This window comes from Myodes glareolus, chromosome 2 (assembly GCF_982192425.1).
Source record: "Myodes glareolus chromosome 2, mMyoGla1.1, whole genome shotgun sequence".
Classification (NCBI taxonomy): Eukaryota; Metazoa; Chordata; class Mammalia; order Rodentia; family Cricetidae; genus Myodes; species Myodes glareolus.
This window is the reverse complement of record NC_142027.1, coordinates 121,904,032-121,929,038: the sequence shown is the minus strand read 5'-3', so window position 1 is coordinate 121,929,038 and position 25,007 is coordinate 121,904,032. Positions and strand designations below refer to the sequence as shown.

General features: G+C 44.7%; 1 protein-coding gene across 1 annotated transcript in view; it reads left to right on the top strand.

Moving 5' to 3' along the window:
• The window catches only part of Tmem132b (transmembrane protein 132B), a 280,169-nt gene that overhangs the window by 214,331 nt on the left and 40,831 nt on the right, over positions 1 to 25,007 (top strand). Inside the window, exon 5 of the mRNA XM_087903622.1 lies at positions 20,829 to 20,972. Coding sequence (XP_087759748.1) covers positions 20,829 to 20,972 — 144 coding nt within the window. The remainder of the gene's footprint in view (positions 1 to 20,828; positions 20,973 to 25,007) is intronic.

Genomic DNA, 25,007 nt, shown 5'->3' with positions numbered 1-25,007 from the left:
GTCACCAGACTTTGGAAATTGGGAGCATTTACAGACACAACAGCGGAGTACAGCGATGTCTGCTGTCAGATTGCAGCTGTATTCTCCCTGAATCCGAGGCTGAGTCTAACACGTGCTTTGTTCATTAAAGAAAGCCCATTTTGGAATAAAGAAGCCGCCAGTTCAGAGACTTCATTCAAGTTGATGTTTCCATCATGTCAGCTGTTGCTGTTGTCCATGGGGTCTTCTCTTTGCTCTATGTCCCCATTCCTTATCCTGTCATTCTTTATGCCCTTTTAGGTGTTAATGTCCCGTCGGCCCTACATTCTTTTATTGTTCAGATCCAAGCTTCACAAGGTCTGTAGTTAGTACTTACCATTTTCTCAATGTTTTAGAAACCAAAAACAAGCAGTTGATTGGAGGTCTTACCTGGTGATGGGCAGCTGCTGGCCTGGCTTCAGTGGTTTTATGGCACTGGGGCCAAGGTCTCAGGACTCTCTGGGCCCTTTCTTTATAAGCATAGCCTTGTAATCACCGAAGGGCTGTTGGGTCTCTAGATGTTCCTGGATGGAAGAAAGGCAAAAGAATGAGGGCTTTGGCCTTATCAAGAGTTGGTTTAGGGGAATGGATAGCTAGTTCAGTGATTAAGAGTGCTTGCTTTTCTTACAGAGGAACCTGGCTCTCCTGCAACTCACTTTGTAGACCAGGCTGGCTTCGAACTCACAGAGATCCACCTGCCTCAGCCTCCTGAGTACTGGGACTAACAGCATGCACTACCACGCTTGACAATAAAATAAATCTTAAGAGTTGATTTAAGAACATTATATATGTTAGCTTCTTAGTACAGTGCCGGAGACATGTTTTCTCATAGACATGCATGTAATCGTTTTTAGCCACAGACATTTGTCGTTATGCACACACAAAGGTACCTGTGTTTATGTTCATATACTGCATCTTTCTACCTCTGCATGTCATGAATGTGTGTGTAGCACGATTAATTAAAAACTCAAAGACAGAAATTGAGGTTCAATCTGAAGTTCAGAAAAGTAAAACAGCCAGCCACTGGCTCTTACCTCTACCTCAGTCCAAAATGGTGATCCTGCCTCCAGGAGTCTCAAAATGAGACTGTCTGAGAGCTCTCTCCTCCTTTTTTATAATCAATCCTCTCCAGTTCTGGGATTAAGGGTGTGTACCACTGGCATTAAAAGCCAGATGTAGCATATAATGTGATTTGATTAAATCCATCCAATTCCACTTCATTCTTTCTCTACTTTTCTCTTCCTACTTCATGTGCCCCCACTTTTAAAACCAGAGTTCACTTAGTGTTTCCTCTGTGTGAGCAGGTATGGGACCCTCGACTGGGACAGGGGCAACCTCTAAGGGGCTGTGTCTCTGAGGGAAACTAACTTTTCTTCCCCCAGCGGACAGAGATTTCCAAAGGTCCTCAGCTAGCAGTGAGACTTGATGAGTCCCTCTCCCATCCACACTGGGGTGTTGTGGGGCTTGAACTTACAGGGGTCTTGTGCATGCTGTCACAGCTACTGACTTCACCCATGCAGTGGGACAGCCCTGATTCACTGCACTAAACCAGTGCCTTTCGGCAGTACAGTTCCGACGTCTCCTGCACCACAGTAGTCCCTGATTCTTGTGCGGAGGGAGCATGACAGAGTTGTCTCATTATGACTGAGCAACTCCCCAGTTACCACGTCTGGGTTCATTGATCAGTTTTGGGTCTCTGTTTCTTTCTTCACTACCGAAGCAAGCTTCTCTGACGAGGGTGGAGAGAGCCGTCAATCTGTGGGTGTACAGATAAAAACGTAGGGTGCCGCGAGACACTGTGTCCATCGCAGAATAATGGTTGTAGGTTCTCCCCCAGGGCACTTGACCCAGTCAGCCGTGGGTTCTTGGCTCTGCTAACTACTAGGCATGAGCTCCATCTTGTGGAACCTCACAGTCCAGCCTCACAGGGTTTCCATAAGAAGGTCATAGAATAGAATGAAAAGCCCAGAGCATTGAACTTGAGGTGAATTTGATATTCACACCCTCAGTATGATTTATAATTTGACAGAGCTGATTGACTTGCTGGGGGAGTCTGGTGCAGGGAAAATCAGGGAGGAAGTGTTAGGAACTAAAGCCTGGGGATTCCTATGACCTCATGGCTGATCAGGATTCGTGGTATGGACAGATTTCTTAAATTTAGACTTATGTGGTAAAGGAATGGTAGCAACACAGGCCAATCAGCAAAGGATGCAGATCTTAATCTCTGACATCCCCAAACATGTTCAAGTGCTCACAAGAACAATGCTTAGGAGGACCAGTGCTGGCTGCTGAGGACGTGGGCGTGAGAAGACACCGGGGCTAGCTCCCAGGCATTATAAATCAAGAGCCGTCTAATCAGCTAACCCATTAGTTAAGCTGTGAATGTCCCCACCCATCCACTCACCAAACCTCGCTTTAGAGTTCACTTGTTCTGAGGTGAAAGCCTGCCTCACCAGCCTCACTTACAGGAGAACCTGAAAGAATGAAAATGCTTTTAACTTCAGAAAATATGTGATTGAGGGGGGTGGAAATCAGCGTCATGTGGCAGAGAGGGTCAAAAATGTGGATAAAGTCTATCTTGCTTTTACATTTATTTATTTGTTTGTTTATTGGGGAGGAGGAGGTGTGAATGCTTCAGTATACTTGTGGAGGTCAAAGGGCAACCCGTGATTCTCTCTTTATACCATGTGGGCCCAGGGATTGAACTCAGGCCGTCAGGCTGACAGCAAGCTCCTTCACTGACTGAACCATCTCGTTGGCCCTCATTCCTATATTTAATGATAAGGTTGAGTTGTTGAGAAAATATGTCCCTTACCCAAGTACACTTACATGACTCAGGATTTTAGGTCAAGAATGACCCAGTGTCTTTCTTTACTTATCTCTCCCACAATGCATACTGCAGGAACGGAATTTGAGTAGAAAGCATACCCAGCCTCTTATTAAAATAAGTAATAATGAATATGTCCCCGCAGCAATACGTATTCAGGAGATAGATGACACAGGCTCTTTCCCCAGGGAATATTTTGTAACCAGATCTGTGACCTTCAGCAAGCAGGACGCCCCCTGAGTCACAGCGTCTTCACCCTGGTGATGGGAACAGTCATCCCTTCCCTGCCTGCCTCCCAGGGATGCTGTGAAGCTGTTGACAGTGGCTGATAGGAATGGCGTGGCATTACTGTGCAAACGAAATCACAGTTACATCCAGCCGAGGGCGAAGAGAGCAGGTGCTGGCAGGTGTAATTAGGAGAGAAAATTATTACCATCCGCTTTGCAAACAGATGTGGTGGCCCCGGGGTTCTGTTATGGCTGGGAGCCTTGGGTTTATCTATAATTGAGGCTGACATCTTGTATTTGGATGTAACAAAATGCCACAGGCCAGGGGGCTCAAGCAACAGGATTATTCTGAAGGATGAGAAGACCAAGACCAAGGTGCTGGTGAGGTATGTTTCTTTCCTGAGCTGGCGGATGATGTCACAAGGTGCCCACCAGCCTTTCTGTATATACATCTCTGTGCTGACAGTGGCTCCCTCTGAAAGGCCCTTTTGACACGACAAAGTGGCATTGCTATCCACAAAGTTCAACTCTCAAGAATGCACGGTTGAGTAGTAGAAGACTCAACCCCCACTCCTTTCTCTCATAGTGTTTTAAGTGAATTAATGTTTTGTGCTGGGTGGCATTCATAGCTGCCCTGAGGATGTATGTGGTCAGTGGGCCAAGGGTTACACATGCCTGTGGGTATGTCTTCCTTTCTAGGGCCTGATGCGACCATCTTATTTAACTTTAATTTCTTCCTGCTGGCTACATTAGGGAACTTAGATTTTCTCCCTTTGAGCTTGGGTGGCGGTGGGGGAGGGGAGGAACGTGTCCCAAATACTCCTGTGTCATTTCCACCTTATTTAGCCCAAAACTGAATTCAGCCCAGTCCCTTTAAAAAGTTGTTTCCGAACCTAACGGGGGCAGGTTGGTTGCTACATTAATGGAGGGGTCCCTGGGACCCATTGTTTTCTGTCTGACGTACAGCCCCAGCTTTAGGGACTACAGCTGCATAACCGTGGCCCCAGAATGCAAAAGCTAAGTCACACTCATCGGTTAGGCTAGTCTCTTCTCCTGTGAAAGGCTCCATGGCAACGAGGAGGCTGTCAGTCAGAGGAAGCCAGATTCCATTGGATCAACTAGAGTCAGGTGCACAACTTCAAGCCAATTAGAGAAGTCAAAGGAATGCCAAGTGATGATTGGCTGTTGGAGGTCAGGGCCTCCTCCTGTCAATCAATTTCCCTATGCAGATAAGGCCTGAGCGGTGGTGAAGCAGAGGCTGCCCACATTCCACTCACTCAGAAAAGTCTGCTCCTTCACGAGGCTAGGGACAGCTAAAAAAAAATCAGCGTCCCCTTCTCTGTTCTGGAAGAGGACAGCCATTGCTTGTCTGGGTCAATTCTTTGGAAACAAAAGGTAAAATCTTTAGTCTTGCAGGGTTTCTGGACTACGGAATGTTGTAGAGCTCACAGGAAGGCGTCTCCACCACGGAGAAGCAATCATTTGCTTTGCAAACTGACTTTTATAGGAAAAAAATGAACATATAGATTAATTTTCCCCAAACAATGATGGTGTCTTTCTTTCTTCCTTCCTTCCTTCCTTCCTTCCTTCCTTCCTTCCTTCCTTCCTTCCTTCCTTCCTTCCTCCCTCCCTCCCTCCCTCCCTCCCTCCCTCCCTCCCTCCCTCTCTCTTTCTTTCTTTCTTTCTTTCTTTTTTTTTGCTTTTCGAGACAGGGTTTTTCTGTCTAACAGTCCCACTGTCCTGGAACTAACTCTTGTAGACCAGGCCGGCCTCAAACTCACAGAGATCCTGCTGCTTCTGCCTCCTGGGATTAAAGGCATGTGCCACCACCACTGGGATTTATTTGTATTTTTTGAGACAGCATCTCCCTGTGGCCTTGGAGCCTAGATCATCTGACTACCGACTCCTGAGTACTGGGAATGGCTGGGGCACTAGTGTACACCCTACCTCTTTTACTTGCTGGGATTCAGTCTTAGGACTCTGTACATGCAGGCATGTGTCCCACTATTGAGCTACGTCCCCAGGTTTTTAGTTTGAAAATAATGCTTAAAATGGAGCTTCTTTGCAAATACAGGTGAGAATCAAAATAATTTGTTGTTGATTTTTAGCATAAAGGCAAATGCTTTTTATTTCGTGTAACTGGAAGTATCTCTCCCACCCACCAATTCCCGAATAACCACTCTAAGACTTAATAATAATTACAAACTGTTTGGTCTGTTAGCTCAGGCTTATTATTAAGTAGCTTTTACAACATAAATTAACCCATTTTTATTATTTTATACTTTACCACAAGGCTCGTGGCTTGTTATCTCACATCTTGCTTCTCTATGGCTGCTGGCATCTCCCAGACTCCGCCTTCATTTTCCCATTATCTTTGCTTGGATTTCCTGCCTGGCTCTATTCTGCCTGGCTATTGGTCAAATCAACTTCTTTATTAACCAATGATAATGAAACATATTCATAGCATACAGAGGCCATCCCACATTCTAATTAAAAAGAAAAATTTTAACTTTAACCTTGTAAAATTATGTATAATAAAACAGATATCAAGCAAGAATCATAGTATTAATATTTACTCTATTTGTATTTGGCAAAATTAAAGAAAGTACTCTATCATCTATCCTATCTTTTTGAGACTAAAGTTTCATACCTAATTTATCCTTTATCCTAAGTAAGGAAAACTATAATAATAACTATCTAGTCTTCAACTCCATCAAAGACCCCAGAAGGATATAATATTACATGAGTAAGCAGGAAGTACTTTGTAAACAACTTCCAAAACGCTAGAAATGACAGAGATATCTGGCTCTCTGGACTGTCACCTAAAGTTCTTCTGTAACACTGGAGCATACATCTTCACCCTAAAGGGCCCATAGTATCTGGCAGACTTTTCAATGAAGTATGAAATTTGAAAGTCTGCCCCACCTTTATTGACAGTTTGTCAGTCACTTTTTTCTGTGTCCTGCAGAATGTCTGACATTTTCTTCTGTGAAGCAGGAACCCTGAAGGACCATCAAGCCTTGTTTGACAAAGTTTAGTGATCATTTTCCTGTGGGTCCTGCATGTCCAGTTTATACAGCATACAGTCAAGCAGTCCAGGCAAGAGCAGTTTCTTGCCCAAATGACTAGCCTTGCCACAATGAAAGCAAACTCCATAGGGAGCTCATGCCATCATCCTCTTGAAGTAACTGGTGTTACAGATGTGTCTTGTAAAACATTTTAAATGCCATATTCTGTAGGTCTTTGAAGTATTTGAAGATTACTTATCCATCTGAAATATAACTCTGTATATCTAGAAAACCTAACTAACATGACTATAAAGTTTGACTATTATAGATGACTATTAATTTGTATTTCTTCATTATACATCACATTTTAAAAGATCTGTATAAGCATAGTGCCTTAAACAAGAGTAGAAATATACATATAGTATAATAAAATTGACCTTAAATTTTATCAATAAACCCAAATTCATACCAATGTAAAGTATTTTGAGTTTAACTGTTGTTTTTAGATTAAAGTAGATTCAATAATCTACCTTTTAAAATCATTTCTACATTATATTCCCCTTTTTCCTTTAGAAAGAGACTGACTATGACCATTAATCATTTATAACCATGAATGAAAATAAACATAAACAGTATTTTGGGAATTTGGGTCTAGTTTTCTATACTACTTCCTGCTGATGGGGGGCAGTGGGGATCCTGAGAAAATTTAGAATTATGGTTGTAGTAGTCTGTGAGACTACATTGTCTCAGCCTGTTACCTGAAGCTGTTTTGGGTGTTGGATCACCTGGGCCATAAATCCTATTGGAGATCTCCCAGGAGGTCTTACTTGGTCAAACAATATTATCCTGGAAGAAATCTGTAGCTTTTCTTCTTCTGTGGAAACAAAAGCAGAACCTGTTAACTAAAGCAGCATATCCTTAAACCCAAATTTTGAAGTCAGAATATCTTTATGTTGGTTTAGCTTAGCAGCCCCCACAATCAAGTGTCTCTCTGTAGTTAACTCACTAATGGTCAAAAAAATTCAAAGAAAACACAATAATATACATAATCCATACTCTCTGTGTATTTTCCATATTTACATGGCTTATCATAATATTTTTATTATTCTGTTTTCTTTTTAAGAATCTCAGTTTATTATCTTTAAATTATTCTTTTAATCTTTGACTCTGCCCTTTATCCTCTCTCTCCCCAGCTTATGCATATTTATCAAACACATTGTGACCCGTTTAGTGGTCTTTTTATCTGAATCTGTCTTTATTGTATATCTGTAGTCATATTTTTATCATTGTTTTAAATTGATAAATGGGCATGGCTAGACCAAAGTGGCTGTTTGGTTTTGTCCTGCCCAGCTTTCCAACATGAAGGAGGTAGCAATGAATGACACACTTATCCTCCCCTCCCAATGCTGCCATCAGGTAGTATGCAGAAGGCCCACAAACTTTTTTTGTTTGTATGAGCAAAAGCTAAACCCACCATGTTGCACAGACTGATTAGCTTAATATTAATTACAAACTGTGTGGCTTATTAGCTCAGACTTATTATTAACTAGCTCTTACAACTTAAATTAACCCATTTTTATTAATCTATACTTTACCTTGAGGCTCATATCTTGCTTCTCTGATGGCTGCTGGCATTTCCTAGACTCTGCCTTCTTTTTCCCATTATGTTTGCTTAGATTTCCTGCTTGGTTCTATTCTGCCTGGATATTGGTCAAATATGATTCTTTATTAATCAGTGGTAATAAAACATACAGCATACAGAAGGGCATCCCACATCAATTTTGTGCCTTATTTTATATTCTCTTGAGAAATAAGCCCTATTAAAAGGATGGCTCTGTGGTTAAAAGCAGTTATTCTTCTTGCAGAGGACCTGAGTTTGATGCCCAGCACCCATGCTGGGAAGCTAGTAACTGCCTGTAACACCAGCTACTAGAGGGAGCTGATGTCTCAGGGCCCTGTGAGCTCTTGCATTCATGTGCACATGTCTATACACAGACACATTATTAAAGACAAATCTAAAAATATAGAATTAAGACCTGATTTTTAAAAAGATTTATTCCGTTTCTAACCTGCGAGTACCTGTGGGCATGAGCTTTTACTTAGAAATGGAGCCTCTATGTAGTAATTAAATACTTTGGGAGAGCCCATCTGGGACCTATGGTAGTGCCTATATCCACTAACCACTGTTCTTATGAAAACAGGAGCTTCAAGACACACAGAAGACAAAGAGAACAGGGAGCCATGTGAAGAGGGGTAGAGATGAGGAGGATGCTCCCATGAGCCAAGTGACATCTGGAGACACCAGGCACTGTGAGAAACAAGCCTTTCTCCCGTACAAACTACTGGGGGAGTGTGGCTCAGCCAGATCTCCAACTTCTGGCCTCTAGAACCCCGAAAGAATAAGTCTACATTATTTTGAGCCATTAGGGTTGTGGTAGTTTGTCATAGCAGTCCTGGAAAGCTCGTCTGAACTCACTCAGTGCGCTTCCACCATCCAGGCAGGGAAAGGCTATGCTGGACTTTGATGGAAGGAAGCCTAGAAGACAAGGGCAGGTTTGCATCCAGCACTTTCATCAACGTGAACATTGAAACACATTTCACAAGCAGCACAACTGTTACTCCGAGTTACAGTCATGGAGCGAACTGCCTATTGTATTTATTAGTCCTAGCACTTATGTCTAGTAAGGTTGGGTGGCAGTGCCAAGCAGACCAGGAGGAGCGCTTCAGTTCCAACACCACACATTTGGTCTTGGCAGGTTCACTATGGAAAAGAAAAAGAAATCCCAAGAAACAACAGACTCGGATGTAATTTTCAGAATCCTGCTTCCTGCCACCTTCTTTTAGCATCCTCAAGATGTAAATTCTCAAGTGCTTTCTCTCAGGTCTGCCCAGAAAGGTTCAATTTCCTCTTCCTCACAGACAGATTTTTTTTTTAAAAAAAAATGAAAGTTTTTGATTATAATAGAGAATACTCCTGAGGTGATGTAGTTTTCTGTGTGATGTGTGCACATATATGTGAGGGTTTGTGTGTGCATATGTATGAGGGGTATGTGCATATGTGTGTGAGGCAGTGCACGCTTTTGTCTAATTATTCATCTGTCTTTCTCACTCAATCACTCAACTGTCTTTCTATCCATCCATCCATCCATCCATCCATCCATCCAGCCAGCCAGCCATCTATCCATCCATCTATTCATCTATCTGCCCATCATCCATTTATCAATTCATCCAACCATCTCTGTCCATCAATCCATCCATCTGCCCATCATCTATCTATTGACCTATTCAATTATCTCTGTTCATCATATATCCATCCATCCATCCATCCATCCATCCATCCAACCATTTGTCTGTCATCTATTCACCTAGCAATCATTTTCTTTCTATACATTCACCCTCTATCCATTTGTCCATTCATCCATTAATTCATCCCTCTAATTTTCCATCCATCTATTCATTGTCTATTCACCTGCCCATCTAACTATTCATCCATACATCTACCCATCTAACCACGTTTGTTCATATATCTATCTACTTACCATCCATTCATCCATCTGTTCATTATCTGTCTATCATGCCTTCACCCATCCATCCATTTCTCTGTCCATCCATCCACCCCTTGACACAATTTTCCATCTATTTATTCTTTGTACATCCACTAACCCTTCCACCCATCTATCTATTGTCCATCCATTCGCCCACCTATCTGCTCATCTGTCTGTTATATATCCACCCATCCATCTATTTCTCTGTCCATACATGGTCTGTCCCTCCATCCCTCTATCCGTTGGTCTGACTGCAGAGCTGGCCAGCAGGTGCCTCCTCCCATGCTCACTGTGCTCACAGAGCATCAGGAAGTTCACAGTAACTATCCCAGAAGATGTATTTGTGTTTAAATGAAGTTGTCATTGTGGGCTCAAGGCTCAGTAGTGCTGTTCTCAGTACTGATATCAGCCTGTTTTAGATTTTAATTAGACAGATGCCTCTGCTTGCTAGTCCTGTGGCAACTGGAAGTTGTGTTAGATTTTAATTTAGCTCAAACAGGCTGAGATCCCCATCTACCCAAGACAATGAGGAAGCACACTCTTAAGTGGTTAAAGTTGTAATTAAGGGAGTGTTAACGGGTAGAAAGGGATTAGAGAAAATGCATGTAATTATTACACAGTGTAGGAGCCTGCTGTGTGGATAAACAGGGCACCCCTGAATGAGGAGCACAGGAAAGAGGCTCCCTTGGAAACCAGGCTGGCTCAAACTTCCCTCTTCTGACATTCGTATGCCTCCACGACTGTCTAAAGTTTAGAGTTCTCTGCTGCATCTAGCCCACATGGCTTTCTTTAAACCTATGTTCCCCTGACCTCAGGCATATTTCTCTGTGTCCAGTGAATACTGCCCAGCTGTGTGGCACACTATCATGAGAAGGATCATGTCTCTGGGATCCTCAGATCCACACCCCAGACTTAGAATTCCAAGGGGTGTTTTATAGGCTCCTGGTCTCAAATTTCTACTCCATCGACCTCTTGAGGGGGTAGTGGAGGGCTCAGAGTGCCAACAGAATATCACAGAATCACTCCATATCTACCAAATATGGAGCCAGAGCCATGGGTAGCACAGATTCAAGTGTCCTGTATTCTTCTGTCATGGCCCAGTTCTACCCAGGCACTGACAGGATAAAGATCTCACACTGCCTCCAGTTTCACCTCCACATGCTCTGCAGCATGGGTAAGAGCCTGTGCTTTGGAGTGAGTCAGGTCCCATCTCAGTGATCAGCCTGGTGTTGACTTTGGGTAACCCATTAGCTACCTTTGGAATGAGTCAGGTCCCATCTCAGTGATCAGCCTGATGTTGGTGTAGACGTCCTACTGGCGCCCTCTGCTGGTCATTATTCTTCTTGTTTTGCTGTCAGTGTGGGATCCCCTATTTATAAACATCTTCAGCACTCTATGGGCTTGCCTGCCTAACTCCTTCTCTCCCTCCATATCTGTCCATTTTTTCATCCGTTCTTCCCTCCTTCTTTCCCTTCCTTCCTCCCTTCCTTCCTTCTTCTTGAGACAGAGATTTTATATGTAGTCATGGTTGGCCTAGAACTCACTATGTAGACCAAGTTGGTCTCAACTTCACAGATACTTGTCTGGTTTTGTCTGTCAACTGCCAGGATAAATGGCGTTTACCACCTTGCCTGACCGGTGTGGGACAATTGTCTATATTCTGTCAATCATGTTTTAAATAAACGCTGATTGGCCAGTAGCCAGGCAGGAAATATAGGTGGGACAACTAGACAGGAAGTAGAGGCTGGTCAATGAGAACAAGAGAATTCTGGGAAGGAGGAAGCCTGTTCTTCCCCAATCCTTCCCAGACACGGAAGAAGGACGATGTGACCTGCCCTGCTGAAAAAGGTACTGAGTTGTGTGGCTAGCATAGATAAGAATAATGGGTTAATATATGTTATAAGAGCTAATATGAAGTCTGAGCTAATGGGCCAACCAGTTTATAACTAATGCAGATTCTCTGTGTAATTTCTTTGGGGGCTTACTGTCTGTGGGAACTGGTCAGGACAGAAACCCCAATAAGCAGGCCCTCATGTTACACCTGACCATTTATTTTTCTTATGCTGAGGTTTCACCAACCCTATCTACTCAGTATTGTCACAATCCTTTCCTTTAGCACGTGTGTCTTTACACCAGCATCTCTTGACCTCTGGGAAGCTATAGGTTGGATCATATTGGTCAACACAACAGAAGAGATTATTGTTGACTCATGGTCATTAAAGGAGCTGGTTGTAGCGGCCAGGTCTCTTGACTCAGTTCTGGGGCTTTCATGTTGGCCTGTTGCACCCACCTACTTCTCAGGTATAGGACCTGCATGGAAGGATGCAGGCTTCCGTGTTCAGTTCCAGTTAATAAAGAAACCCCATGGGACTGAGCATGTCCATTGCTTTGGTGTGACTTTGAAGAACAAAGGTTGAAGAGGTGGCTCAGTTTGGCTGAGTGAACCTGAGGACCTGAGCTTGGTCTCCAGAACAGACATAAGAAAGCCAGTCATGATAGTATGTATGTGCTTGTCCCAGTACTGAGGAGATGGAGACAGGGGATCCTGTGGCTTACTGGCCAGCCGGCCTAGCCTATTCAGGAATCTTCAAGTGTGTGAAGGTTTCTATCTCAACAAACAAGGTGGAATAATGCATAATGTTTGCTCCCTGGTGTCCACATTCATGTACACACATGTGCATGCAAGCACACACATAAAAGAAAAGCGAAGACCGTTTGCTCATCTGTCTTCCCTGTAGAACCCAAGATACAAAGGACACTGACGTCTTTGGCTACTACTCCTATAGCAATGTCCTAGTTAGCTTGTCTATTGCTGCGGTAAATCCAGGGAGGAAAGGGTTTATTTGCTTTGCAGCTTCCAGTTCGTTGGAAAGGAAAGTCAGGGGAGGAGCTTAAGGCAGGAAGCTGGAGCTAAGAACTGAAATATGGGCCAGGGAGAAACACTGCTTTATGACTTGCTTCCACTCCCCTGTATAAGCTACCTTTCTTATATAGCCCAGGCCCGCCTGCTTAGGGATGGTACCACGGTACCATCCACAGCGGTCTGACTCTCCTTTATCAATTAGCAGTAATAGCCCCAAAGACATTCATTTATTCCATTCAGATAGAAGACATTTCTCAGTCGAGGTTCCCTCTTTCCAGATGACTCAAGGTTTATGTCTAGTTGACAGCCAAATCTAAACTTGCAGCAAGGGACAGAAACCCACCAGCAACAGTGGGAGCCCAATGTGGGGATTCTTTGCAAGGGCATGGTGCATCCTGGCGTATGAGGAGGAGGGAGGCATGGCATGCAAGTAAGGACTCAGCAGCCCCCACTTCTCATCTCTGCCCCTTCCTTTCTTACTGCCACTCTGCTGGCATTAATGCGCTATCATTGCCTCTCAGTTCTGATTTTCCTTTCTGGAAACAAGCTGTGCTGAGGTCAGAGTCCCTTAGCCCTGGTTCTAAATTGATTTTCAGGAGACAGCTTGTTGGCTCAGCATGGACTATTGCTCACATCTAGACCAGTCAACAGTGACTATAAAATGCTGACTTGGTGCCTGGTCACTGTTGCCATGGTGATAGGGAGCAGAGGAGGAAGGTTTCCACAAATGGCCCTTACATCATATTGGATGGCTTTACCATCATTCCACAGTCTTTGAGATCTCAATATACTCCAGGCAGCATGGGAAGCCATGGCGAAGACGGGACCATGGATTCTGCTCCTGTGGCTTTACAGAGTTCAGCTCCTCCTCCCTGTGGAATGTGTAGGGGGCTGGCTGCCCCCCCTTTGGATCTTGCTGTGGTAGACCTCCAGCTTCCCTCTGGTAACCTTTAATTTCATCCATTAGTTAATGTCACGCTACTGCACTCAGTGGCCGCTACTCTAAACCACCTTCCCCACTTTCCTGGGCACGCACCCTGGAGTTTGCAGTCCAGCCCCTCACTGGAGGTCACCTTGACTCTCTGAGGCTTGTCCTGTTTGAGACATTCCTGTTTGTGTTGCTCAAGAACTCACAAAGAGTTGACTTCTGACCTCTCTCATTGCCTTGTGGATAATAAATTGCTCCACTCTAAAAATAGCCACCGAGAGTGAGGGAGCTGGGCTGATTTCTGAGTTATATGAGACACAACACCGGGTTGATTGTTGTTAACTAAATTAGAGCCTGTGTCCTTACTCGTTTCTGAGTGAGGTTTACAATTGCTCTGGGGTTTTAAAAATGAGAAATTATGGCGTCTGGAAATTAGATTCCTACTTAGAATCCAGGGACCAGAATCCAGAGGAGGCCAGGCCTCAGAAACGGTGATCCAGAGCTTCATGGGCTGGGGTAGAAGCTAGAATAGAGCATTCCAGAAGCTACGCATGGTCATCATCTGCAGCTCTGAGACTACTCGACTGTTTTTATAAAAATTATGGATGGATTATTTATATAACATTTAATATTAAAATTTTCCATTTGTCTCATAGAGGTGGTATAGGCATACATGTGTGTGCATGTCTTTGCATGTATAAGGGCATGTGTACATGCAAGGACATGCATGTGGAGGCTTGAGGTTGATGTTGGGAGTCCTCCTCCATTGCTTTCCCACCTTATTCATTGAGACAGCGGTCTGTCAACCAAATAAGAGCTCACTAGTATGACTAGTCTGAGTAGCCAACTTGTTCTGGAGACCCCTGTTTCTGCCTTTTGGGGCTAGAATTACTAACTGTAATTAGTAATTAGGAATTACTCCATTCCTCCCTAACATTTGTGTGGATTTCTGAGGATCTGCACTCCAGTCCTTATGCTGGTGTGCCAATCAAGTTTGATCACTGAACCGTCTCCCTCGCCCTTATATAAGTTATTTGTGAGGGGTTTTGAAATCAATGTCTCTACAAATCTGTCTTTTATCCTTAAAGCTTCGTTTGGAGTTAGGAGATGGAATGGGACTGAGGGTCCATTGTGCATGTGAGCTGAGAAGACCAGCTAAGCACCCAGGATGGAAGCTGTGGCATCCAAGAGCTTCTGTCCCCATCCTACCCCTGTTGCTTAGCAACATCACAATTCTGGCCAAATCGCTGAACTCTTCTGAGCTTCGGTTCCATCCTTTATGCAATGGGGACACAGAGAGTCCAGTGGGACTATCTGAGGATTAAACAACTTGTTAATAAAATCAATGTGTATTATCAATAGAAAATGGTTTCTATAAATGACAGATGTCACTTGTCACAGTGCCTGGTTCTTATCTAATATTTAAGAAAAGTATTAACTGTGTTTAGTTATATTCATAAGGCACTTGTATCCTCAATCTATGCATTTATTCCTTTATTTCTCCTTGCTGTGCTCTATCGGTCTTTTGATTGGATCCATGATTCTGAAGAAATTCCATTCTCAAATTCTTCCTCTAGAGTTCCTGCAAGGGTTAGTGTTCTCTCTCTGCACGAACACATGACATTATATTATTATTATTATTGACAGGGTCTCACTTTGTGGCAGTGGCTTGCCTGGAGCATATTATATAGATCAGGCTGGTCTTGAACTCAAAGAGACATGTCTGCCTTGGCTTCCTGGGTGCTGGGATTAAAGGCCTGCACTGTCCCACCCAACTAAACACTTTATTTTGCGCTGCTTGAGAGTGAGTTACATACATAATGGCCTTTTAAAGAGGTTGTGGTGGTTTGAATGAGAATTACCCCTGACAGGCTCTTATGTTTGAGCCATGGTCCCCAGTAGATGGCGCTGTTTGGTGAGGTTATGGAACCTTTGAGAGGTAGAGCCTTGCTGGAGGAAGTACATTAAGGGTTTTCAGAACCCCACTTCCTTCTTTCCCTCTGCTTCCTGGTTGCCACACCCACCTAACTTCCCTTAGTACTGTGAGCCAAAACAAACCCCTTTTCCCCAGGTCGCTTTCTGCCCGGTATTTTATCCTAACCACTCATCCACAGGGTTTCCCTGGAGTTCTCCAGTGCACAGAGACATTTCTACGCACGTTTATCTCATCTCCAAGCTCCTCCACATTTTATCCTTTATTTGTGTCCATTGCAGCCAAATTATTTTTTTTTTCCAGTCTGAGGTCCTAGTCCAGGACACTGCATGTATCCTGTCCCTAATCCATAGCACTTTCCCACCCTTTATTGTTCAGACTGTGACACGCTTATACAGCCCACTCTCTCTGCCGAACACCTCCTGGTTGGGTTTATTTCACGTCCTTGTTCCGAGTTCAGTTTATACTTCCAAAGTGTCAGCATGTCCTTTTCAAGATCCAGGCTATTCCTTCACGAGTGACGGCATCTTTGATCATCAGGATGAGCTGCAGTTGCTTCATTTGGAAATCGTTACTTCTCCTGCACCAAGACGCTGACACTTTGCAAACGGCCAGTTTCTTAGACTTGCAGTCAGCCGTGGAATCCATTAATGATTCTTACCCGAGACAATTAAGGCATAAATGGTGGCTGCCAGGTGGTGGGGTTCTAATTTCATGATTCCTTTGCATTTATGAGTCGGAATGCCACCCCAAGGACCCAGCTTCCTTCTCCGCTGTTTGTTTAATCATAGCGGTGTGGATTCAGAAACTCATTTTCTTCCATAGATTATAATTGGCTGCTATGATTGTTTACTGGGATGTTAAATTGTCCCTGGTCGGCAACGGACAACCCTTCATGCCGTCTCCTGTGTCCTTTTTGACATTTCTGTTGTTTGAGAACTTAGTTATCTCCTGGCTGCATGAGATATTTTAGGCTTCTGCTCTCTGCTTCCCTCTGCCTATCAATCCACCATTTCTCCACGGAGACCTGTTATCTTCTTATTCAGAGAATGGTATGTGGAACTTAAACCCCAGCACTTGGCATGATAAATACTGAATGAGTCTGATGTTTGCATCTACGGCCTCTCAGAGAACTGAAGTGAGGAAAAGCCTTATGTATATGCACATGTACACTTCCTACTGTATACACGTAAACACATAAAGCTCGACACATGAGTTCTCTCACTCGTTCTCCCCGATGTCCTTTGTGCTCAGAGTTCCCACTGCATCTCCTTTCCATTTTAAGACTCACTTTTCTAGTGATAAGAGCTGTGGCTCTCATTCCCCAGCACCCTGATGTGGTTTCGGTGGCTAAAGCACTTGCTGGGCTGTGGAAGGCAAAACCTAACCAGGGCTCAGCATGTGTGTGTTTGCAGTAAGTTTGAATCTTTACTCTGAGAGGTTATAGTCAATGTGTCAGGAAGTTACTTGAAGCTACTGTTAGTAGCATTGTGCATTGGAGGTGCATTGCTCATGCTGCGTGTCAAGTGCAGGGCAGCTGTGGGACTCTTCTCTGTCCTTGCCCTGGGGCCTGGAAGCCAGGAGACCTTCAGTCATTTATTAATTATCTTTCTATTTATCTATTGATGTCATCTCTCTCTCTCACTCTCTCTTTTTATCCATCCATCCATCCATCCATCCATCCATCCATCCATCCATCCATCCATCACCTGCTTACCTATCATCTACCACCTGTCTATCTTCTGTCTATCTATCTATCTATCTATCTATCTATCTATCTATCTATCTATCTATCTATCTATCTATCGATCTATCATCTCTCTACAATCTCCCTATGTGCCTGTCACTTTTTCTATCTGTTATTTCCCAGGGCTCAGTCATAGCCTTTTAAAGCTCCCACCGTCCTCTTGCTTCCCGTGTTTTCCTCATAAGATTTTTGATCAAGTGTTGTCCATTATCCATGGCCTCCAACAGCTCTGGGATTAAACAATTGCCCATAATTCTGCTTGACAAACATCTCTGAGTAGAAGGCTTTTCCACCAGGTGAGCCCGGACTCAGGTCACACACAGCTTGGCGGGCAGGTCCTCCAGTGACTTGAGGTTTCTGAAGGTCTCCAGCTGCACCCTCAAGCAGTGTCTACACTGCAGGCTTTTCTGTGAAGGTGAGATGCCAGTGTTCAAGACCACTGCAGCCCCGGAGAGGAGGAGAGAAGCTTGGGGTAAAATGCCACTGAGTTCTCTGGTTTCCTTTCGCTTAAAAAGCCGAGAGTCTGTGTTTCTTGAGTAAACGGTGCCCCGGCCCCATATGCATTTGGAATAGTTGTTTTCAGTGGCATTCGCCAGCTCCTTTGTTGCTTTCACAGGGCAGAGAGTCTTCTGCTCACCTTCCTCTGCCATCTTCTGTGGTGCCATTCTGTTGAACACTGGTGGAAATGCACTTCTGAAAGGCTGTCTGCACACCTTCGTGTGAAGTCTAGCCCTTCCGAGATCAGGAGCCGAGGAGTCATGTCTCTCAACAGATGCTTGCTTTGTATCTTTGGCAGTGGATGACGTTGCTGTGATGTTGAACACAGTGATTTCTTTCTCAGTGTGCAGAGGGATGGGAGCAATTGCCATCAGAAGTATTGAGAGACTGTCCATGGATGATGGGGGAGGAAGGTGCAAAAATCTAAGCCACTCATGGAAGAGTCGAAACGTGGAATCACAGACACTGAGCTGCATACGACAGGGTTGTAAGTCAGGGTCAGCCTTGATTTGCTGTAGGAAATCTGTAACTGCCCTTGAAACTCAGTCTGGGAAATGCATCAGTGTCTCCTCCAAGGGCTTCCCCAGGGCACAGGCATTAGCTGGCTTCTTTCTCTAGAGCCCACCCTGTCTCCTAGTCTCACACAAGACTTTTAGGTTACAAGTGATAAAACCCAGTTCAAACTGGCTTTAGGGAAAGCTGAAGTTTAGTTAAAGCACACATTTATCTAAGCATCAAAAGACAGCGAGTGACCTTCAGGTGGGGCTGCATTGGGGAATCAAGAAATCTTGACCAGAAACCTGGTCTTGCTTGCGATTTTTCTACTGGCTTCACTGTGGACACAATGTTAGGATACTTTCCCTGGCTGTTTTAGGGTCCTGTGCCTTTTCATGAAGCCTAATGGGGTCAGGTGGGATCAACTCTAACAGAACCAGTGTGCCACGAGATGGACTGATCTAGCTAAATGAGAAAGATAGATCCTACAGCATCCCAACAGTTTGCCAGAGTGAGAAGAGAAAAGCCACACACACCTGGATTTGGAGGACAGTCTCAGGGAGAACTGGAAGGTGAGGGACAGGAAGGTCCTGGTGGCAGCTGGAGTATGCAGGTGCTTACTTGTAGCCGGTTCTCTCTGGCCCTTTGTGCTATTGTTTTCTTAATTTGAACCCCCTAGGAAGTCTGTCATCACTGTGCTGTGAAGTCCCCCAAAATGAGCAATCACTTTCCGAGTGAATCTCAAGCGAAGACTAAGATCCTGAAGAGAGAGGTTTGCTCAGTGATAATGCACCTGTCGGTGTGCGGTCCTGAGTTCAGTCTCTAGAGACCCGATTAAAAGCTCGCCAAGTGGGTGGTGTGTGCTTGTAATGTCACTGCTGGGGAGGCAGAGACAGGGGGGCTCTGGAATTGACTGGTCAGACAGCATCGACTATTCAGAGAGTCCTGGGTCCCAGTGAGTGATGCTGTCTAACTAAGCATGGTGGATGGTTTCTGAGGAATGATCACTGGAGTTGTCCTCTGGTCTACACACACACACACACACACACACACACACACACACACACACACACAAACACAAACACACACACAGACACACACACACAGACACACACACACACACAAACACACACACAGACACACACACAAACACACACACAAACACACACACACAGACACACACACACAGACACACACACACACAGACACACACACACACACACACACACACGCACACACACACACCCCTCCAAAAGCCTCCAAAAAAATCCTCCCAAACCACATAACTGCAGATGTACATGTGCTAATTAATTAATATCGAAGATAATTCTTGTGCCACGTAGCAGTCATGTCTGCAAGATGAGAAGAGAGGACAGTGCCCCTGCCGCTGGGGACTAAGGAGAGTCTAGCTGTTGGGTGGGCTAAATTATCTACAGTGTGAGGCAGAACCCCACCCAACTTTCTGGAACCTTCTATCCTCCGGGACCCATTCCCTTTTAGTAACTCTACTTCTGACGGCTCCATTATGTCCTAAACAGTGCCCTCTGCTGCTGGCTGTTAAATAGGATGGAGCAACTGCGGAGGGTTTGGAAAAGCAAGCCTGTTCATTAGGAGTGTGGTGCATTAGGTGAAAGGGCCTCAGGACCACGATCAGACCTGGGGGTGGGAGGGAGAGCAGAAGGAACATGTATGATATATGCGGCAGATGAACGTGATGGGGGTCGTAAAGGGAGGGGGATGCTTCCTTTAAAACCTGGAGAGGGACTTATGAGACACAGAGAGACAGAGAGAAAGAGAGAGATACAGAGAGACAGAGGCAGCTACTTAACTAGGTCTCAGAGAAGAGCTGTAAGCAGGGGTGTGGCTTGATCTTCACTGTAGGATTTGGCCTCTTAAGAGTGACTACTCAGGTGGTGGCACACGTCTTTACTTCCAGCACAAGCAGATCTCTGTGAGTTCGAGGCCAGCCTGGTCTACAGAGTGAGTTCCAGGACAGGCTCCAAAGCTAAACAGAAAAATCTTGTCTCAAAAAAATAAACAGACAAACAAAAGAAGCAAAACAAAAACAAAAAAAAGAAAAATAATAATATAAAATAGAGAACCACTCAAATTATACCTTCTATTAACTAAACTCCTCCTCTCTTTGAATCCCATAAAAGGAAATCTAAGACAAAAATTTGGATCCTTAAGTGCGGCGTTCATTTTTATGGTCCACCGTGGCTTTTGACAGTGTCGTTCTTTGGGCTCTGTAAGAGTGTTTTGCTTTTGAATAAAGTTCCCTGCTAGTTTGAAAAAAAAAAAGAGTGGCTACTCTTTTTAATATAAATGAAAATTTTTCTATTTATGTGTGTGTCTTATCTGCATGTTTGTATGTACACCATGTGCATGCAGTGCTTGTGGAGGACAGGGTGTCAGATCTAGAACCGGAGTTACAGATGGTTGTATGGGTGGAGTTACAGATGGTTGTATGGGTGCTAGGAATTGAGGCCCAGTCCTCTGGAAGACCAGGCAGTGACCTAAACTGCTGAGCCATCTCTCCAGTCCAAGAATGACCACTACCTTTCAGGGGCAGGCCCATGTTCTAACAGGGCCTAACCAAATGTTCAAGCATTTGATCCTGCTGGGGATTTCGTAGTCCTAACAGGAGTCCAAATGGTGGGCGGCTCGCTTGGTCACCCTCCCTCCCTGCTCCCTGTTATCACTTGTTTGCTCACCTGTACCCCTTGTTCTCTCGCTCAGGACACAGAAGTTTTGAACACCGCCATCCTCACCGGAAAGCCTGTCTCAGTTCCCGTCAAGGTCGTGGGGGTTCAAGAAGATGGATCTGTGGTGGATGTGTTGGAGTCTGTGGAATGCAGGTCGGCTGATGAAGATGTCGTGAAGGTACTGAAGGAAAGCACGTGCTCATGTGTTCCATTCTCCCTTCACCTCCAGCATGTTCTCTCTCTCTCTCTCTCTCATCTCCTGCATGTTCTGTCTGAATGTCCTTCATTTGAAGGGAGGGAGATGACCTCTCAAAAAAGGAGATTAGTGTTAACAGAGAGGCTGCTGTTTCCTTCTCTGGTTCTTGGTCTCAAGTGATGATCTGTTCCCTTGTTCCCCTCTCCCTCTTCTTCCTTCCTCTCTGTCTTTCTCATAAGCAGGCTGCTTCCTTTACTCTGGCAATCCATACATCACTGCAGTTTTTACCAACTGGCTATGCCCGGTTGGGTTATTTACTGAGTATATTTTCTTCACGTGCCCTGCTTTCCTGCAGCAGCTGTCTGCCTCAGCTGGCTGAAGTCTGGTGCCGATAAAAGCCTCCTTTTCCTCAGGCTTAAAAACTAATTTAGGGTCATTATAAGATAATAAAACCAACGAGCTTGATGTGTTAAAATTTTGTTAATATACATTAAAGTAAATGACTATTAAAATAATAATAAAAACCTCATCATGCACCTCCTGGCTTAATTTGAATACTACCAAAGGGACACACAGCTTGCAGTTGAGAAATCTGGACACGGGGTACTTTTGCCCGATTCTCTTCATTACTGATCAATGAATATTTTGGCTCCAAATTTTTTCGGAATCTGCCAGGAGTTTCATTGTCCTTGCTGTCTGTGAGGAAGCTTTAAGATTAGCGTTTCTGTTGTCCCCCGTCACCTTTTCAGCACATTGGTTGCTCATTGCTCTTGCAGCAGAGATCACAGAGAGAAAAGATTCCATCTTTAAATCTCCCAGAGAGCTCCCATTCCAATCTGCTCAGATAGTGTAGGAAAATCGAATGTACCCAAAGAGCCTGCCCTTTACATCGTGTCTGCTTCTGTTCAGAGGTGAAAGTAGATCTGGTTTTAGGCTTTTCCAACTTGCATTGATTAATTTAGTTTCTTAATGTGTGTATGTACAAGCACATGCACGCATGCATGTGGAGGTCAGAGGACAGCTTTCTGGACCCATTTCCCTCCTTCCACCGTGTGGGTCCCTGGCTTGAACTCGGTTCGTGAAGCTTAGAGGCAGGTGCCTTGATCTGCCGAGCCACTTGGCCAGCCCTTGGTGTCAGTCTTAGCCACTTCCTGGTGGCTAGTAAGGGAAGGTCTAGAAAAGGTTGGTGCTTTCTCTGTGTGGCCTGCATGAGACCAGGGATTCGCTCTAGAGTACGTCTGATAAAGGAGGGTGTTGGATCCACAAAGTCTCATTGAACAGGAATCTGCAGGAGCCTCCAGTGTGACATAGTTTGTTTCCTGGCCATGGGGTATGAATTGTCCCCAAAGGCAAAAGCAGGCTGGTTTAAAACTTACAATATGGCCTTGCCCTAAGACTTCTGGCAATCCTTTTGTTCTGTGGGCAAGCCAGATTAAACAAACCAAGACCTTCCATATTATGAGTTGAGAAAAACCTAGGTCCAGGAGGTAGGTACGTATGAGACAGACTGACAATGCAAATGTACACACACACACAGACACACACAGACACACACCCACCCACCCACACACCACCTTATTTTTGAGACAGGTTCTCTCATTGAACCAGATGCTTCCTGATTTTGCTAGACCAGGGGCCAGTGAGCCCCAGGAAACCCTCCTGTCTCTAATTCCTCGAATCACAAGCACACACCTAATTATTCATGTTGGTGTTGGGGATCTGAACTCAGGTCCTCATACCCATTAAGTACTTTACCAACTTAGCCTGTCCCCAGCCCAGTACATTTATTTCTCTGTCTCCACATCAGTCAAGAAAAAGGAAACGTTGACAGTGGCTTAGGGAGGTGGTGTCTGAATGTTTACACTGACATGGGCTCAAACAAATGACTTGCTCTGTTTCTCCTGAGACTCTGGGTCTCTTCCAGGAGCATTATGGAGCCCTGCAGGATGGAATCCTTGTTCTCTTGCCTCGGAGAAGGGAGTCCAAAACTGTGAATCCCATTGTTGTCTTGTGCATCGTTGTTTCCATGCCCAAAAATGAGCTAAAAGCTCTCTCTGTCCTTCCTAAAGGATAGGATATTTTGGAAGATGAATCTGTTTTTTTTTTTTTTTTTTTTATCTTGGCTGTCTTGTGCGAGCCTCATGAAGAAGGTCCACTCTTTAGAGCAGCCAAATAGAGTGAGTTGTCAGATTATGAAGCCCAGGGCTGCATCCAGACAGGCTTTGCTGGTGACCCTGGGATTTAATTAAGTGGCTCGGATGCATCTGCTATGGTTTCTCTGTCTGTATTTGTAATACATTTGGCTGCGACTGGAGGATGGATGGAATTTTCCACAGGGCTCTGCATCGGTGTAAGTGTCACTCCAGGGGTTGCCTCAACACCGACAAAGTCATTAGCACCACCGGAGAGATCCCTGGATCTGCTGCCCGGCCATTTCTACACGTCGGGCCTGGGACTTAGAGGAGTGAATCAAGTGTTGATTTTGGCGAGATGGGAATTACGGAGACAAACAGGTTCACTCCTGTGACCTGGGGAATCTTGTGACTTTTGGCGAACAGGTGCAAACAGCTGGAAAGGGGCCAGATGCTCTCGGAATCTGCTGAGAGTGGAGGAGCTAGCACAAAGTAAAGAAAACAGGAGACAAGCCTTATAGTTGTAACTGTGTGCGTTTTATGTGTCTCTGTGTATCTATATGTGTTTGTGTGACTGTGTGTCTGTCTATATGTGTCTGTGTGTCTGCCTGTGTGTCTTGCTGTGTCTGCCTCCATGTGTCTCTGTGTATCTCTGTGAGTGTGTCTATATGTGTCTCTGTCTGTCTGTATCTGTGTCTGTAGGAAGCCTTGACCTTTATTATTAGTGGTGAGATCCAAAGAGTCTTGGAGGCTGCCAGGATTGATGTCTATAGATGGTCTAACTGGCATGTAAGAATGCACCTGTAGTGGACTCTAGAGCAAAGGGAGGCACCCATAGGGCCAGACTTGGCCCAGAGGGGTGTAGGGATGATGATGATGATGATGATATGTGTGTGTGTGTGTGTGTGTGTGTGTGTGTGTGTGCTCAAACACATGGAAGTTGTCTCTTTCCTTTCTTGTGTGTGAGTGCAGGTGGGCATGTGCCACAGTAGGCCTGTGAACATGTGGAGATCAGAGGACAATCCTGGATGTCAGTCCTTGCCTTCCATTTCGTTTGAGACAGGGTCTCTGCTGTTTTTTGTTGCTTATTCAAGGTGAGTTGGCTAGCTAGCTTCCAGGGAGTCTCCTGTTTCCTCCTCCCTGCTCCTGTCAACAGCACAGGGGTCGCAGATACTTGTACCCATCCTGCTTTTAAGTAGATTCTGAGAATCTGCTTAAAATGACTACTAGATGAAGTCAACTTGACAACTAAGAATAGCCATCACACCATTATGAAAAATTTGGCAAATTCATGTTGAAATCTGTATTTCTAGCCCTTGAAAACCCCCAAGGCAGAATGGCCACAGATTTACATCACTTCCTGTGAGACTTTTCTGAAGTCAAGCAGAGACTGTTCCTTTTGTGGAAGGTCAATCCTGCTGACTGCAATCTATACCACCCCGTTTCAACTCCTTGTGGGGGCTGCGGGGATGTCACACTTCCATGATGATTTTCTGGTTTAGATTTTGGAGGAAAGTAGAGAGTATTTTATACAGGCCCCCTCTTTTATAAAATACTGTGACACACACTACAGTTCACGCCATCGCTCTGGCGGCAAAGTCTGTCTTTGGAAAATCTGAAAGGGGCATTGGGAAATGTGTAATTGAGGAAGGATGTGAGGAAGCTGGAAGATTCTGGAAATCAAATCACAGGAGAAAAGACTGGGGGAGGTGGGAGGCCAGCTGGGCCGTGAGGTGCAGAGGAGGAAGGTGTCATTGGAGAAGGGGCTGTCATAATGCTCTTCACATCTGTCAAGGGCCAATGTGGGGGAGATGCAGTGTACGCTTGCCTTTCAGGTCCTCAGAGTGACAGTTACAGGGGCCATTCTAGGTGGAGAGAAAAGGAT